General features: G+C 36.9%; 1 protein-coding gene across 1 annotated transcript in view; it reads right to left on the minus strand.

Moving 5' to 3' along the window:
• abat (4-aminobutyrate aminotransferase) overlaps positions 1-19,500 on the minus strand; it is a 29,936-nt gene that overhangs the window by 4,232 nt on the left and 6,204 nt on the right. The window contains exons 2-15 of the mRNA XM_086070014.1: positions 15,669-15,803; positions 11,438-11,535; positions 11,287-11,316; positions 8,825-8,942; positions 6,109-6,158; positions 5,942-6,022; positions 5,114-5,206; positions 4,540-4,602; positions 3,178-3,241; positions 2,814-2,962; positions 2,471-2,608; positions 1,686-1,853; positions 1,409-1,555; positions 1,005-1,116 (exon numbers count right to left, since the gene is read on the minus strand). Of these exons, the coding sequence (XP_085926140.1) occupies positions 1,005-1,116; positions 1,409-1,555; positions 1,686-1,853; positions 2,471-2,608; positions 2,814-2,962; positions 3,178-3,241; positions 4,540-4,602; positions 5,114-5,206; positions 5,942-6,022; positions 6,109-6,158; positions 8,825-8,942; positions 11,287-11,316; positions 11,438-11,535; positions 15,669-15,738 (1,381 nt within the window). The 5' untranslated portion in view covers positions 15,739-15,803. The remainder of the gene's footprint in view (positions 1-1,004; positions 1,117-1,408; positions 1,556-1,685; positions 1,854-2,470; positions 2,609-2,813; positions 2,963-3,177; positions 3,242-4,539; positions 4,603-5,113; positions 5,207-5,941; positions 6,023-6,108; positions 6,159-8,824; positions 8,943-11,286; positions 11,317-11,437; positions 11,536-15,668; positions 15,804-19,500) is intronic.

Consider the following 19,500-nt stretch of genomic DNA (forward strand, 5'->3'; position numbering starts at 1 on the left):
ATATGCGGATAATTTTTATGTTTAGGAAGCAGATGTGCAGATGACAAATAAGAAGACAAACTGTGTCCCATTTTGTCATTTTGCACTTTAGCCAATGGGTGGCATTGTTTTCCCATTTATGCGTACCTTTTCTTTGGGAGGTTGAAACAAAACATAAGAATACTGTGTTTTTTTTTATTAACTCTGATAAATTTATGTGTTTACTATAACCTTTCCTTTTTATAAGAATATATGTTATTCATCTTGGAAAATAAATGCATATAGACATCGCAACATTACTTGCAGAGGGAAGCAGATGTGCAGATGACGAATAAGAAGACAAACTGTGTCCCATTTATCTTCTACAGAGCAAAACATTTTTGGAAAACAATCAACAATTTTTTTTATTGATCCCTACGCACATGTCTGTTAAACAAGGCACCCTCCCATTGCAGTACCATACATTCCCTTTGTGTGCGCATGTATGTGTGCGTCATGCAGTTTTAGTCCAGTTTCAATCACGCTTGTTAGTTTTTCATCATAGTTAGTTAACCTCATCCCGTTTTTATTTAGTTCATTGTTAGTCAACTATGAATCTAGCATTTTAGTCTTTATTTTAGTCCAAGAAAACATCATTTTAATTGTATTTGTCTAGTTTTAGTCAACAAAAACTGCCAACGTTTTAGTTTAGTTTTAGTCAGGACAATTTTACCCCCGTATATTTTTTGTCCGCAGATAATGTTGAACATTTAGGATCTAAAGCATTTTCACATCAAATTTTCTCTCATCTTTTTGATGAAAAAACACCTTGACACACATTTACAGTATATCAACAAGTGGCTACTTTGGCTCCATGCTATGAGCTAGTAAGTTAGCCAGCATTAGAGTTAGCGGTCAGAAATTATTTTTGTTTAGTTTTCGTTGACGAAATTAACACTGGCGACCACAGAGCTTTAGTTGGCATGACCCTCTTGTTTCTCTTCTGTTCACAAACGAGAACTACTTCCAAGAGTGACACTCCTTACCCTTGTTCCGGGCCTTCAGAAGGATGTTGTTGCGTGTTGCATCATCGCACACATCAATGGCACAGAAGGTTCCTTGCCCTCGAGCTCGACTCAGCATGCCAGGATACTGAGCCTGGGGAGCAGACGCAACCAGGTCATACTCTCACCAAGCAAGAACTACTGAGCATTAGCCTACGGTATGTGTTTTGAAACTGCATTGAAAAATAAGCAGAGAGTCCATATATTGTGACACATACTTAGTTATGTATAGCACACAATTTGGGGTTCACCTAGTCAGTGCATCCAATATAAATAAAAGAATAAGTAAACGGCCCACGTTGATAAGTTACCAAAATCAGTAACACTTCAGGCAAGCTACACAAAGTCACTTTATATTCAGTGCCACATAGATGTCAACATATTACCTGCAACTCATACAGGCCATTCATCAAAGCTTTTCCTGAACGGGTCACCTCCACTAGGAGGTTTTCTGTGCGAATCACATTGAGCACCTCGGACAGCAACAAGTTTTTGGTGGGGTCACCCATCCATGTGTTAAAGATGCGGTAGGGCTGAAAACAGCATACAAAAAAAAAAAGAACACAATGTGACACATGTATGACAGTGTGGGGGTTCCAAATACTGCAGAGAAAATAACACATAATGATTCTTTAATTTCAGTCAATCTTGCAAATTGCAAACCTTTTCAGCCTGAAATTCATGCTTGTGGTAGAAACCGCCAGTCAGAAGCTTCTTGCTGAAGGAGACAATGTCAGCGGGGTCATCCATGCCCCAGTGCTCATGGGCCCAGAACTTCCCCGTGCTCCCTCCTCCAGTTTGGACCTCATCCACGTGGAAAGCACAGCCATGCTGGATGGAGAAACAGGTACATGGAGTGATGCATGATGAATGAGAAGATACTGTGATGTAAAACAAACTGACCAAAACGGAACAATGTCGGGTCTTCAACTGAATAAAAAGGCCATTAACGTAGCTGTGAATTGTAATCATCCATTCTCAGACGTCACATAACATCTCTTCTTTACTTTCTTTTCTGCATCAATAAACAGCAAGAAATCTCTTCTAGTTAGATTGCTTGTTAGTTGGAATGATACGGCAAAAAAAAAAAAAATTAGGAAATGCGCTCCGACCATGTATAACCTCAAAGCAGACTCATTATAATATACACTGGATTTGTAAGACCCAACTGAGCCAGAATGAAACATGGGTTGTATCCTTTAAAACAAACTTGCTGCAACCAGACCTTTCAAAATTTTGAAAAACACAAACATATTTTATAAGAGTATGGATAATTCAACACTCGAACCACTCACTCATTCATTCATTACTAATATGCTCATATTTGATAAGGTTCATATTTCATTGCTTAGATATTCCCATATTGTGGCACATGACATACTTATTTGCTGGAGTTGAAAAGGTGCATGCTCTGTGAAGAAGCTAATTGCTGTTGTCGTTACTGTTACCTTGCTTGCAATTTTGCGAAGGCCCCTGAAGAAATCCGCAGAGGCGTGATTGTCTCCTCCCTCAGCTTGAATGGGTTCAATGACAATCCCGGCAACAGGTTTACCCTTGTGTCTCCACTTTACGATCAGGTCTTCCACCTGAAGACGCATTCAAGATGCACGATAGAAAGCTTTATTAAGAGGAAACAGATTCACTAGGGAGACCTCCAGGAGACATCCTAACCACATGCCCGAGCCACCTCATCTGGCTCAATTCCGGTATTATTATTATTATTATTGTATTATCATCATCATTATTTTCACATATAGGTAATCATAATCAGAACACGCATGGAGAACCTACCTCCTCCAAACAGCGAGCCTCCTCCTGCGCATTCTCTTTGCTGAACTCCTCCAATGGATATTGTAGATTGGGGAATGGGGCGATCGGCCAATCAAAAGTGGGCACATCCACCTTATGTATTGCTTTGGAGTGTGTCGTTGCCAAGCAACCTGGGCAAGACAAACAAAAACAAAACAAATCATTAAAATCGTATTGTAATTATAATTCAATGTGTGAACCGTGTGATGGCTGTAAATCTGTCACTTCTAGGATAGTTAAAAAAAAAGTAGTTAAATGCATTTTGCTTTGCGGAAGCAGGCAAACAAAAGTTGATTATTAAACAATCAGTATTTGAAGCACTGCGTAGCTTAGAGTTGACACTTACCCAAAGTTCTGCCATGGAAACCACCCATGAAAGATAAAATACTCAAATCTGGACAACCTGGGCCCTGTGAAAAACAGAAAATCAAAGGGTGAAAACCAACACGGATGCAAAAATTGGAGTCCAAACAAGGGTTTGGTGATAAAATGTTATGTTTTTATATTCGTGCCATATATGCTGATAACGATGATTTCGGTATTTCCCCTAAAAGCAAAATTAAAAACAAAAAAGGTGGAAAGTGCTTTTTTTATTAGAACTTACTGACAAATCTGCAATAAAAAAGAAAAAGTATGTGTGTTGTTCAGCCACGTTTTGTCCATGCATGTATGGCTTGACTCATTACATAGCTTTAGTACTAAGGCCTGCCACACACTGCAAGATTCTCCTCAACCCCAACATCACACAATCACTTAGCCACTCAACCCTGCAGACTGGCCGATTTAATATATGGACGCCCTAAGATATTAATTGTGCAAGCCTGTATCTGAGGCTCCCCATACAATATGTTGTACTGTATAACTTTCTTAAATCCATAACAAAGAAATAAGTGCCAGTCAAGGGGGACGCAAGTTGCTACAGAAAGGCTCAAATAAAGATGAATATGGGGATATATTGAAACGTGAATGAACCGGCAGGGCGTACATTAACACAAGCTTAACTATCATAACCAAATGTTAGTCGTGCAATGGATCATCATTGATTCGTGGTCGGTTCGGATCAAGCCCCATGTTTAGATCGCCCACAGTGGACACCATTCAGACATGTCAAGGAAGCTGAAACATGTTTAACGTAACACATCGCCCAAGGCTAACTTCAAAGTAAACTTGACCTAATAATACATTGACGGCAATGCAAAAAGCCTTAGTTGAAGTTGGCCCACGTCATGGCGTGATAGCGAGCTTGACTTCCCCTTTAGTCGTGTAGGCTTTCGTTATCGTAGTTTTGATCGGCATTGTAGTTGCGACCAACATCAACACAACGCTGTTCCGAACTCATGTTCAATCGCTAATTAATTACGCCGTCATTTGTATGATACGGCAGAAGTCTCTGACGTAAGATGCTAGCTGTTCGCATTACCAATGAGTGCCTGGCTGGTACTGTAGCTGTAAATTAGTTTGACAGCTGGTACCTGGCGTGAATTCTTTTTCAATATTCTGGACCAAGGTTACTTTGTAATTCACTCTCCATGTTTAAAGGAAGGGAATGATACAATAACGATATACCACCCAGCTCTAGCCAAAAGTTTAGCCAATGGCTAATGTAATCAATACATTACGTATTGATTAGATTATACTGTAAGTAGGGGTTTTGGCGCAAAACAATATGGACTATAATAGGAAATGTAATGTAAAGTGTTTTCTTTACCTGGTTTATCATGCAGGAGTGAAGCTCTACTTCAGATGGTATGGCGTGGCCACGTTCTTTATTCTAAGCCAAGAACCAAACACATTGAGATAAAGTTACATTAATATATGATTGAAGTAATTGACTTAAATACAGTAACTGGCCAATAAGCTTCCTTTTTGATAAAACCAGTACAGTCAGGAATGGATAATGCTTGTCCTGAAACATCCCATAGCTAAGATGCCATTGGCCTGGACTGAAGGTGGATCTCCCATAATTACCCCTTCTCCACATATCCTTCTCTATCTTTATCATTTATACTGTATGCTTGAGCCAACAAAGCTTTTCCATGTACTGGATCAAGATGATCAAATGTGGTCATGTAAACAGCATTCCAATTAATAGTATTGCTACTCTAACTATATTATAACTAATTGTTTTGGTTCTACTTAAGATAGTTTTTAAATGTTTTCTTTACGCAGATGCCATACCAGCATCATAATCACAATCATAGTCATCATCATAAATCAACAAAACAAAACATCATGTTTGCTTTTCTTCTTCACATCTTTTTAGCCGGAGAGAATTCACTCACCCTGTACCAGATAAACATGGCCTTGTAAGCATTCTCATTGGAGCATGAGCCACAAGCCATCGTCTGGACACGGCTCATTCCACTAGGAGCCACCTGAATAAGGGCAAAAAAATGACACATTGCAGTGCTCTTAATTGATTAGACAACACATAAAACATTACGTATTGATTAGATTATACTGTAAGTAGGGGTGTCAGGCGATTATTTTTTTTAATTGTAATTAATCGCATGACTTTAATCGTTAAGTCACAATAAATCACACATTTTAAATCTGTTCTAAATGTAACAATAAAATGAACAATATATATTTTTTGTAAGTTTCATACTCTTGTTACCATAAAAGTGGAAAAATGTCAAACTAATAGAAATATGGCTGCATCTTTTAGTCACTGATACAATAATTTCATAATAATTCATAAAATTGAGTTACATTTAAAAAGATGTGCTGTACTGTAAAAATACGTGTAATATTGATTTGTATTGAGGTTATTTTTCTGCCAACAGATGGCATAATTACATTTATTAGACATTGGTGACAGCACAGTGCATTTTTCTTTTCATCTTAAGAGCTATCTAATCTTAGAGAAACTTGTGAAATTCTGCACATAAAAAAAAAAAAGTAAAATACAACTTGACCCCGGTCTCTATTAAGATATGCATTATTATTACATTTATTACTTCTAAATTAGTGGCGATAAAGGAACTTTAAATTAACTCAAAATCAACACACAAATTTTGACACCCCTAACTGTTAAGTATTATGCAGTACTGCAGCTAAATAACAAACACTTGAATGAAGAAGAGCATGTTTGTGTGCGAGTGACTTACTGAAAGTAGACTTTCTGCAATTGTGTCTGGAAAATTCTCAGGCGGCAAGATTCCAAGGGCGGGTCGGTTCACAACTGTACTCTGAAACAGGACAGGAAATCAGTGTTTTGAATGAAAACAATAACAAATGAATAATTGCACCTGACTTGATTGAGAAGTTGACCTACCAGATTGTTGGGGTTGGACATCAGTTTGAGGAGAGCAGGGTGGTTGTATCCTGAGAGAGGACAGAAAGAGGGCAGGGTTATGCATAAGATTGACCTTAATGTGGTCATAAGCTCAATTAATTTCAATGCACCCAGATAACACATTTTACGCAAGGTCTTACCTACATTTCTTCACATACCACATTCAAAGTTTATGCCAGGTGAAAAATAATTATTTGTGTCCCCGAATTAACCCATTTGTCAAGGATGTAGTTGTTTTTGCAACAGCACACAAGAGTGCTCTTTAGACTGGTTCAACATTTTTTTTAACCTTTCATGTGCAGCAAGTATTTATTTATTTTTATTATTTTAGTACAGTATAGTTGTAGTAAACTTTTGCATTTGATCTTTAAGAGCAGATTGTTCTTCAACCTAAATGTTTGACTTTTGTGTGCTTTAAATTTCAATTGAATCAATATTTGCATTTCCCCCCGTTAAGCTTACCATAATATCAAATATACTTCATAATACCTCTGCCTTGCTTTTGATAAACATGTGGAGGCCTACTAAGGTGCTGGATTTTGGTCATCATAGTGGTATTTGGAGAGCCAAGTATTTTTTTTTAGGTGCACCACTGTTAAGTGACCTGGAGTTGCTATGGCAATGACAGCTGATTAACAGGCAGGGTAGCATTAAAAAAACATTTGAGAATACTTAAAAAAAAAGAAAAAGTATAATATATATTTTGTACACCATAACGCTATCATACACTGTTAGCAAAAAACAACAAAAGAAATCAAGCTTAGGGTCTCATCGATGACAATTACACAACAATGGAGCTTTGAATTTTGATTCTTACATAAACCAATTGGCTGGCTTACATAAATTGAAGTTATTTCCCACTTCCAACCAGCAGAGTATAGTGAAGCACAACAATAAAACTGTGCCAACACTCCCAAATCGTTCACGTGTGTTTTAATTGCTCTTTTGAGTCTCAGGCATATTGAGCTGGTTAATTAAATTAATTCATTGAATTAGAAGACCAAGTTATAGCCCTATTCTCCATTTGATATGCCATTACTATTCATGTAGCGAGCTTGTGGCTCACAAAGACCATTGTGAACCTTTTGTGTCTCGTCCCGGTTTTATTCATCTGAGAAAGCAGCAGGCAAGGCATTTCCATCAACTGTCGATGTGTACAGATTACAGACTGATGGTGTGAATGGAATACAGTATTAAGGTATACTCAGATCAAAGTACACCGTGTTATTTTGTCCTGAAACCTTTGGGTTGTATATCTTGCGAAAAGCAATAGCCACAGTATTTACCCTTTTAATTAGTGTTTGAGTCCCTGACTAAAACAAAAAGCCCTTTTTGGAGCCCGCCTCAGGCCTGGATCCTAACGGCCTAAAAATAATGGTGATCATGTAGAAAATATTGCAAGCAAACCAGATCAGGTGTCTTTAACTTTCACTCTGTCCAAAAACAAGAAGAAAAACAAAACAATGTTTTGATAAAGGATACCAATGTTATTCATGTAAGCAATATATAATATCATATTTCATAATCATTATACAGTGGCATGCCAATGTTGTAACCAACAAACTATTGAAATTTTATCTGTGCTGCCAGTCCATAGAGTTATGGCGAACCTTGTATACAGATCAACATGGAACAATAAAAACTGAAAACGCAGTGTACAAAACATCGAACACACAGGATGCTGTTAAATTTAATCATGGTCTATTTTCTATACTGAGAATCCCCATTAAGTCCATGGGGTTTGCTAGAGCCCAGCCCAGCTGACTTTCGGCGAGAGAGAGGTGGGGTACACCCTGGACTAGATACAGTACTCATTAACTTCTTCTTAACTGGTCATCAGTCAATCACATGACAGCCTACATTCAGGTAGAGGATGTTGGAAACCACTTCTTTTTCAGACTGATACCAGTACAAGTACTCAAATCGATACCACTAGTACCTTTGATACATAAAATTTCCCCAAAAACCCAATAAAAAATAATCTTAAAGAAAGACCTACAGAATATATCCCATTATAGTATTTTTCCTTAAAATTGCATGAAATTAATTACAATTTTCTCTTCTACTAATTTGTCCTTTCTAGCTCTTGATCATAAAACAGCCACAAGAAGGCGGCTGGTACTGGTATCGTTTGCCATCTGGGCGATTGAACTAATGCCTGGTATCGACCCGATACCGATACCTGGTATTGGTACTCGCCCATCGCTCATAGAGGGAATTTTGTACTGAATACAACACAGTGTACGTAGAAGAAAAAAAAGTCACAAAAAGCCTATGAAAAGAGCAGAATTTTGTGTGGAGTTAATCAGAGGCAGATTCGATGGTGGCATGCGTGTGTGTACGGTACTGGCTCTCCTATAACATGAGTTTAAATTAGATTGGTTAATTGGGATCTGAACAGGGGTGTGTGGACTTTTTATAGCCACTGTACTTTTTGTGGCATCATTGTAACATAAAAAATGTGCCTTGACTCATTAATGGTTGTGACACACTTGAGTCGTACAAGTATCACAACACAAGCTCATCCCAATCAGTCCCTGCTCAATGATGTGCAAAAAAGAAGGTGATAGCTGCGGATGACACATGATGGCACATATTTTACACACAGCCGGTTTCATGCTTCAAGACGAATAAATGTCAAATAAGCTCTCATCTATGATAAAACTCAAACACATCTTGAAATTTTGTTACTAACCAATAGGAATGGAGGAGATCTGCGTGTAGATGTCCAGCATGCGGTTGCCATCCACATCCACCAGGTAATTCCCCCTGCTCTCTTCGTAGTTACAAAAGAAGTTGATAGCACCAACATTCTGCAAACAGATATGTTTGCTATTTAAAAACAAGCATCATCACAATTTAGGCCTGCTTTATATCGTAGACAATACAAACAAACATGAACATTTTGAGAGGGGGAGAATGATGCATTGGCATGCACGTGCACGCACACACACGCTGTACTTGACCAACACCAGATGGCAGTGCCTTGTGCATATGTCCTATTAGTCTCCTCTCACTTCCCATGAATGAGTTATTATTAAAGTTCATTTTGTTATTGTGGTCGATTAATGTTTAGCCCCTGGGCTTTTCGGTCGCGCTGAAATGCCAAGCAGAGTGCTCCCGTGTGCTCTCTCGCTCTCGCTCACTGTGCCAGTATCTGACTGCATCACAAGCTGCTATTATTTTGTTGTATTTTACTAACAAGCACCCAGTCTTCCTCAGTTGAAGATTTCATGTACCTGTATCCCACATACAGCCCATACATAAAAAGACACAGTGCCTGGAAGCCATATTCAAATGTTCATTCTGAGCGCTGTATTAGTAAATGTCTTAAAACAGCTGTGAACAGTTGGTGCCAGATTAAGCAGATTAAGACTGAAAATGACTCACTGTCAGTCAGGGCACATCAAACAAAGAACAATCCACACTAATATTAGAACCGTATGGACATTTGAGGTTTTCCATGAACCTAACACGCTTGTTTTGCAATGTCTGTGTGTGAATATAAACTTAACAAAAAAGTCATTGAACAACTGGTTCTTTAGTTACACATACAATATAATGACATGCCGTATATCAAATTAAAGCTTCGACTTTTGCTGAGATAAATGTGAAAGTAACAAAGACCTATGCCGTGCATTTCTCGAGTTGAAGGATAAAAAAACAAGGGCGGGGTCAAAATCGAATTGTCATTGTCAACAATCAAAAGGCTAATAAACAACCGCATTGAAATGTTGGCAGAAGAACAGTGAAAAATTCTCACCAGTTCCCTTGTCCAGACGGGCCATAACTCAAAGCTGTACGCCTATTTAGGTTAAAAATCTTACATCTCACTACCCACGTGGTTGATATTGATGTGCGCCAGCAAGCGACGGACCAGTCAACTTCAATTTGATATCATCTATACGGCATGTTACCATTTATAAAATACATCATTTTGAACTGAAGAACCAGGTGTTCAATGATTTTTTTGTTGCGTTTATATGAGGGGTGTAACAAAAAAATTATCATTTAAATTTAAAGATGAAAGTGCATTGAATCGAACTGAATCGTTCCACTTTAAAATATATCGAGACATATCGAATTGTATTTTATTGGTGAGTTATACAGTATTTGTAAAGGAAATGCCACATTTACAGTAGGAATGTAATAACGGCAATATCGTGATATTGCGATATTAAAACTGCCACAATATCGTCGCCGTCATCATGTCACAATATTAAAAGCAGCACATCTGTTAAAAAAGTCAGGTTGATTTCCATTAGTGAAGTTCTAACACTCTCTGGTGGCTAGTTTTTTTTGGTGCAGTTTAATTTTCTTTAGGGATGTTTTGGCCCTTCTATGTTTAAATTCCACGCTAATGGTTAGATGAAGGGGAACGTAATATGCTTGTGAACCGAGTCAATATGTGGAGGAACTCAATGTATGCGTGCATTAGCAAGTAAGTGCCTCAATATTAAGTGTTATTACAGATTGTAGGTTGTTTATATGCATTGCTGTTATGTACAAAATCCCAATATTGTGCTTTTTCTAGTATGACCTCTTTTTTCTTTTTTCAGTGTTCCCTTGCTACAACGCGGAAAAAAGAGGCCATACGAAAGTGGTATAGTCTACAGCAACAGCATTTGTGCTACAGGCGCTATTTAACTAGTTCACTGGGCAGATACAATTGAAGATCTCATTTTGCCTCAGACACACACACACACACTTACGCACACACACACACGTGCGCACACACATACACACGCACCCACACAAAGTGGCTATTAAAAAGTCAACTCAATTCTCATTTTTAAGAGGATGTGTGTGCAGACTTGTGCAATTACATCATCTCAGTTGTTTATCTTTACTTCCTTTTTCTGAGATGTGCTAGTTTTTTCAAATGATTTGAACAGGTTATAGGTCACATTAATGGTGGAATCATTTATTTATCATTTATCTTGGTCTCATCTTTTTTTCTAACAACCTGCCATTTGAACAGGGGTGTGTAGACTTTTTATACCCACTGCACATGAAGTCTGGTGTGCACTAAAATGTAATTAATTCCTAATGTGGCAGTCATTTTCATAGTGTTGGTGCTTGACTGGACAACTGTATTGTGTAGACCACACACACAACCACACACATGCACACAAATACACACACACCTCAATTTACCTGAATTTCTCCCAGTTGTTTTGTCAGTTCCTAAAGATAGAAATACAAGTCAGTGGCAGTCATACTATTATATACAGTATTACATGTACATTATCTACTCTTTTCTGCATATACAGCACCTTGTATGCAAGTTTATATGCATGTGCTTTACCTGTGACCTTGGCCCAGGAACTTGAGTTTTCATGAAGGGTCCATCATATTCAAAATCCACCTGGGCCTTTGGTGCCGCTTTGCTTGCATATCGGCATCCTGAAAACACAGACAACAATTTGGAAAACGGATCACATTTGAATCATATTCACACATAGGGGAGACTCATTTTCAACCCTGGAATTCCAGGGCTCAGACTGGCCCACTTGAATTTGAATAAAAAAATTTTTTTTACCCTTATTAGTGTATCAACCTTATTTATATAGCTTGCAATTCTCTCCAACATACTTACAAGGTCATGATCAGTGTTTATTTGAACAAGTATGAGAACATAAAAGGCTGTATTAATACATGGATGCACCATTGGGGGCCAATCTCATGTCTTGGAGTCCAGCGAGTCCATTTGCTTCAGCAATGTAATGCCGGCGTGCACCCTGATTTGAATGCAAATGAGGGTTGCCGCTACATTGTATCCCACAACAGCGCACACGCACCATTACAGCCAATTCTACCTGTGTATTAACAAGTATAGTACCAAAAGAAGAGAAAACTCCACCCATGCGCACCGATTGACTGCGCTTTGCACTAGACTTGCGCTGGGCACGAAAATAGGGCCCAAATAGTTAACTCATTGAAACCCAAACGTATAAACGTCCTTCACTCCCAACGTATTTATACATTTTTTATGTTTTTTTTTTTTTAATTCAAGAGCATACAGAAGGCTGGAATAGGTTGTTTAAAGCATTGGTAGTTATTACAAAACATGGTCAGCAGGTGGCAGCAGAGTATAAGAAATCAACCAGGGCCATGTAGCAAAAAAGCTCTTTTTGCCAGTGTTTTCAGCAGGAATGTGAATAATAATGAAACCTAGCTATATTCTAATGCTAATTACTGTAAAAACAGAAACAGATATAAATACTACAAATACTTTTTCCTGATGAAAGAAGACTCTAATATTTTTTTGGGGGGTAGGTTCCAAGTTTTTATAGCAATAGAACACAATATTCTGTGGACCTTGCAAAATCTGTCAAAATCCAGTAAAAGAGCCGGAGCGAAGGGTGGTTGCTTCAGTGAAAATGGCTGGGAGTGAATGAGTTAAAGTATGCAAAAGGCAAGTGTACATAACATGGCATAAGACATGACCTGTCCGCCTGCGAGACTCAAATTCTCTGTACTGTTTGGGAACCTTTCTATGGATGTCTGAGATGTCCGACTGTGTGAGCGGTCGATGAACGCACCTCGAGTCAACTACCAAACGTGAGTAAGAACAGTACTTGCTTTCTTTTGTTTCTCCATGCAACTATCAGTTGTCGGATGCAAGCACTTTTTTTTGTTTTGTTTTGCGAAGCCTTGTTTCCTGAAAACCAAAGTTTTCGGATGGTCACAGTGAAGCGGTACGTGCCCTACATCAACACAACACCGGACTAGTAGGCTAACTGTGTGTGCTCTTTAGTGCTGGCACCATCGAATATTTTTAGAATCGATTAATCTATTGATTATTCAATCGATTAATCGACTAATTGGATTCATCGTAATTTTGCATTAGAGTGTATTACAAAAGCATTTTCCCCCTGATTGGTGTTTATTTTGTACTTTGTATGTTTATAGTGATTTAAAAAAAGGGCCGTTGTTGTTGTATGTTATTAGTTTGGCCATTGTTTTCCAAAGTAAAAACAGATGTATGCAAATGTCTTATTTTGATTAAACACAGAAGATAATCAGTCTTCTTTCATGATGGACTACAGAAGTCAGTTAACAATTACTGTTGTTATGCTGAAATCTGAGGATTTGGACAATTTTAAATACAAAAATGGCTCTAAACGTTACTCGATTATTAAAATAGCTGTCGATTTATTTAATAATCAATTACTTTTTGATTAATCGATTCATTTTGACAGCTCTAGTGCTCTTCATGACTTGCTGGTATTTTTTATTTTTACCATACAGCAGCTTCTTTTGTCGTCAATAAACAGAGTTCACTGACTCGTCCCCGTGATCCTTCGACAACGTCACTACAACAGGGTAACAGGTTTAATACAGCGACACGGTGAGTAGTGAGAATAATCTTAGATTATACAAATTTGTATTAAATTGTATTTGATTAAATAACATGTTAGAATGAGAGTACACCTTTCTTTTTTTCTTTTTTTTACAAACCCTAGATCCTGCCTATGTACTGGTGAACATCTAAAAAAAAGTGGGGTTTTTTTTGTTTCATATTAACCCCCGTGAATAATTTGGTATGATTTGGCATCATCTTTTTGGGGAAAAAATTTGTATTATTCACTGGATTTTTTTAGGGTAATTGACCTGTTTTACATTACAATGCATTATATCCAGGGTGTTAAAAGTAATATACTTAGTAATTGTAGTTCAGCGGCCACACAGGCAAGTGTCATTGTGAGATGTTAAAAATGCTTTTACCATAATGCGATCGTGATATATGTGAGCCGCTAGCCGTGGCTAGCTCTGGCTAAAAATAGATTTGTGGTCAAGATGTCCGATTTTGAGATATTTTCAAATATCCACCTTAAGGTCTCTATTTTCCTTTCCCAGTAGCACAAAAGTTGAAATTGTTGTGAAAGTGTACGAAAATAAGTGATGAATCAACAATGTTGTTGTTGTTGTTGTTTTCTTTGTAACATGCTAGCGCTAGTAGCTAGCACGTTTGGGGGAACTAACTACTTAGTTTAAAAATAACTCGAGATTCTTCACCTCAAAATCACAATTGATAAATGCACATAGCAACCAATAAAATCCGACAGTACAGAAGACGCAAGAATGTCCATGTTTTGGCAGCAATGAATGTTGAGCTAAATCTATCGCATACATCTTTCGTACACAAGTAACGTTAAAAGAAGCTGGGTGTGACATTCATCAATAACGATCCCGTGACATCAGTGAATACTATCTATATAGTATTGCACTTTAAAATCAACTCACCAAGATCTAGAAATTTGACACCATTTTATACATGTGCAAAATAAATCTCAAAATGTACAGCCTGCCAAAACTTACAAACCAAAATGAGAAAATACATTTCGTGAATGGACAATAGGATTTCACCAAAGTAAACTCTTGTTTGTGAAGCTGTTGACTAACATTAAATTGCACATTTTCTCCTGATGAGAAGCAGTCGCTTAAGTGACTGTGTCAGCCTTCAGCATAGTTTTTTTTGGGGGGGGGTCATCGCAACTGAGAAAACGTGTTCCCTGTTCAAACAACAGGTATCACATGGCAGTAGCAGTTTAATAGAATAAAATATTATATTATTATATTTGTTTCATTTTCAAGTTCTCCCTACTTTTCTGCATGTCAAAGTTAATACAGTTGGACTTTCATATAATTAGTCAGAGCAACTGAGGTAATAATTGTTGTTAAAATATTGGTGAAATAGTTACTAAATGGATTTCTTATCTTTGAGAGAGTTTCTAGACTGTTATCCACAAAACTGAAAACACTGGCCGGCTTTGGTTTCAACTAGGGTATTACTTTACAGTATTATCTTCTTGCTCACGAGCACCCTTCATTCATAGTTAGCTAATCCTGTACAATACAGTAAGTCCAAGGTCCAAAAATCAATTGAACTCTTTCAAAGGGTCAATAGTTTTTGGAACAACAAAGTCCTTAATTCTGCTGAGTCAAACATGACAAAGATTACATAACCTCTCCATCCTTTTTAATTGTGTCCACACCAAGATTTGACATTTGCACGGTCACTTGGTTAGATTTGATTGCAAACAGAAATATCTCATTTGATTTGCTTTCCACAGCACTTACTGAAATAAGAATCAATTGGACATTCAAAATTTCAAAACTAGACAATTATTAGAGTGCATTGATTCAGCGGTTTGGAAAATAGATGGATGGATTTATTTTTAATACTTCTGACTTGACAAAAAATACTACTATTATTATTATTATTATTAAATTACAATGATACAGTGTATCCATATGATATAATGTTACATTTAAAGTTGTCATTTGGCTATTGTTATTTTTTTTCTTTGCTCACAAAGAGTTCAAATGTTATTTCAATAGCATTACTACTCATGATGTTGGTTTCATTTATCAAATGAAGTTGCTGTATAGGGAAACATTCTTGACGGAAACCTGCAGTTAAGTCTATATAACAATGATGGATAAAAATCTGAATTATCCAATGAATACAGAGTAGGACTTTCTGTGACAAAGAAGTTATTGGCATATGTTGAAGAGGCCAATGGTCTTACCTGAAACACTGAGACGTAGGTTTTTGTGGAGGGACAGCACAAGATGACGGCTGATCACAGAGGATGCCATGACAGGAGTCAGACAAAATCGGAGAGGCAGCAGCTGCCCTTATCTATCTTCTCCGACCAAGTCACCTGGGGTTGGTTTTGGGAGAGGGCGGGAGAGAGGGAGTGAAGGACATGAGCATATATGGATTCAATTTGGCAACCGGCTTCATCCAACAACATCTCAATTCAGTCACTTGACCAATGTGATATCAATAGAGATAGACCGATTTGTTTTTTTGCGGGGCTGATACCGATTATTAGTAGTCAAGGAGGCAAGTTCGGTTTAGGTGAACGGTATGAGATTTTTTCTAATAGGTTTTCTGGTGAGCTAACAAATACACGCACGCACGCACGCACGCACATACACATACTCACCCACACACACACACACACAAAAAAAAAAAATTATATATATATATATATATATATATTAAAAAAAAAAAAAAAAAAAAAAAAAGAGCAATGATGATGACATTTCCGAATGAACAATACTGAGCTCTTAAAAAAAAAAAAAAAAAAGTAGTCAAGGAGGCCAATAACCGGTATTTGGAGCTAAAAAAGAAAATATTGGCGACAACATTTTAAAAAGTACAAACTCCAACTCTTACCTTTGTTTAATATTTTTAAGCATATTGTCGCTGTCCTGAGAAAAACACTTATGTCCATTTTTGTCTTTTTTATATATACATTTTTACGTTTATGGGATGAAACTGAACGCAAACATCCCAAAATCGTTAAAAAAAAGTTTACAAAAAAAAGGACATAATTATTTTTCACAGGATTGCAACAACTTTTAAGATTTGCAAATTATTATAGTTTTTCTTTTCTTTTTTAATCTTAATCAATAATAAATTAAAATTTTTGCAAAACCAATTCTGGGACTTCTAAGGGTTATTAGCACACCCTAAAAGGTTAAATAAAAGTAAATCAAGTTTTCCAAAATTTCAATATTTCTGAAATGGTAAACTTTTACTTAGCTTTAATTTCAAACAAAAACAGAATGTGCAGAGAGTTCCCAGGGTCAGTAGCTTTTAAAGTTACCCGGAATTTTAAATTAGGGCTGGGCAATAAATCTAATTAATTCAATTCATAATCATTTTAAAAATCAAATCAGCTAAATCGTGAAATTAAGGTACACAGAAATATTATAAATGTATTATTAATTACAGTGGTACGTCGGAGTTTGAACATAATTCGTTCCTGCAAAGTGTTCAAAGTCCGAATTGTTCAACCTCCAAAACATTTTTCTCATAGGAAATAATGTCAATGCAATTAATCTGTTACTAAACTCCAAAAACAGAAAAAAAACATTTTAATTTCTATTTATGTTTTTTACATTAACAGTACAGTACAGTATTTAAACAATAAAAATACCTTACCTGTTGTGGTGTGATGGCATCAGTGGATGATAAATGCTATGTTAATGCTAGCTTTAGTTCAGTGCTGAATGCTTATTTTTGTCTGAACACTTTGCACAGGATGTATTTTTTAATAAATAAAACCTTTGAATGAATATTTGTTGGATTTATTACTTTGATTAAAATCGGAATCGTCCAGAATGACTGAAATAAATTTAGATATTATTTTTTGGCAATATCGCCCAGCCCTAATTTAAATAAATGGTTTCCTGAAGTTAACACAGTTTTAAATTGATCTATTATCAACCATATGATTCTTCAAAAAGGCCGATGCCGATAGGAAGTCGAAATGCTGAATATTGGCGCTGAAAAGCTGCCCGACCGATAACTAGTCTATCCCGAGACATTACATGCTTAACGTATGAAAAGAGGAACTCTTCTGATAAAGCACATATGTTGCTATGCTTCTGGAACCCCCCCAAAAAAAGAAATGTTCTCGGAAATATACACTTAGGAAGTAGGACAGACAAAAATGAGTCCAATCAGAAACCATTTTCTTTAGAACAAGAAATTCTGAATGCCTGCCGGAGGATGTATTTTAAACATATTTCTCAAATATGAACTTTGTCATGCAAATTAGTTTTTGCTGGGTGTGACACTGAGAAGACCAAGAAAAGCTGGTTTGCATTCCAAATTCCAATTCAACTAAGATAAGAAAATGAGTTTCTGTTCTCTCTCGTTTCCTGCAGCCTTGTGTAATAGTGGCCACAAAATGGGGAAAACTCCAGCTTTCTGCTTTCACACAGTGGACACCCCGATTATCGCGCACATCACACAGCCGGTTACTTGGCAACACCTCGTGGACTGGATGGAACTGGTTTCTCCAGTGTTACACAAGACTGCATCTTCATATGCTTCCGGGGAGCAACGTTTTGGTGTGTGCAGGAAAGGGATGGAGGACAAGAAAATGAGATCATAAACAAACTTTATTCTTTTAGCGCCTTTCAAGCGCTGCAGCGTAAAGCCCCACACTAAAAAGAAGGCAATCTGATCCAATAAAATCAGTAATAAAGGCGCATCAAAAAGGTTGTAAATTGAGTTATTTATTTTGCTCATTTGATATGGAGTGGGGAGTCGTGCCAAACACCAAAGTGTCACACTAGATACCATGAAAGCATGATGTGAGGAGGGAAGGCATAACAAGTTGGAACTGGAATAAGCCAGAATTGTAAGCTCAAGGATGGCTGATGGAATATTGGAGTTGGGAACTGACTTGACTCATGCTGTTGGAAAGTTGTTTTGAGGTGTTTTTGAAAATGACACTTCAGACTTTGAACTTGAGCAAATGGTTTGCTTGTCTGAGCTATCTAATCCAAAACATCCACTAGTCTCCACACTTGTGTTGAATACAGGAAGAAAATTGTCATGTGGAGCAAGGCAATCTTCTGGAGAGGAAATAAATCAAATGGCTCGCCACTAACGGCACAGTAATTAACTGTCACATCTCGCTTGATTAAATCTCATGTCTAGCCGGACTGCATATTTGACTTTCAGAGGGAAATGTGACCCAGCCAGTCAGTCAGTCAGTCAGTGGTGGGAGGTGTCGTACAAATACTTGGTTTCACTACGTAAATAGATTTTTCAGGTATCTGTACTCTATTCAGTATTTAATTTTTCAAATTTTTATTTTTAATCCTTCTATTTGAAAACTACGACGGCATATCAGGGGGACACACACACACACACACACACACATATATATATATATATATATATATATATATATATATATATATATATATATATATATATATATATATATTAGGGGTGTTTAAAAAATCGATTCGGCAATATATCCCGATCTTACAGTGCACAATTCTCAAATCGATTCTATATGCGGCCGAATCGATTTTTAAACATACATTTTTGATGGAAATATTCAACAAAACGTCTTACTTAGGGTTAGGGTTCACACTTAAAGCATGGAAGGATTTTCTATTAATGGAACATTAAGCCTTAATATTTTATTTCAGGTTCAAACATGAAACAGACTGCAACCTGTTTGTTAAATACAGTAGCTCAGTTATAAGCCTGAAGTTTCAGATAAATAAATAAATGTTCATACAAATCTTACAGTATATATGTACAAGTTTACTGATGAGTATTTTCTAAATTTGAGTAAAAAAAAAAAGGAAAAAAATCGCAATAATCAATTCATAGATTTGTAGGGGGATTAATCGGCATCGTATCGAATTGTGACCTATAAATCGTGATATGGATCGAATCGCCAGGTACTAGGCAATTCACACCCCTAATATATCTATCTATATATATATATATGTTTATTTTTATTTTTATCAGAGTGGGGGGTTAATATTCCAAGAAAAAACACACAAATTTGGGTGGAAAAAAACTCAAAAACGTAC

This window comes from Leptonotus elevatus, chromosome 1 (assembly GCF_054856555.1).
Source record: "Leptonotus elevatus isolate MCC_2025b chromosome 1, RoL_Lele_1.0, whole genome shotgun sequence".
In the NCBI taxonomy this organism is placed as follows: Eukaryota; Metazoa; Chordata; class Actinopteri; order Syngnathiformes; family Syngnathidae; genus Leptonotus; species Leptonotus elevatus.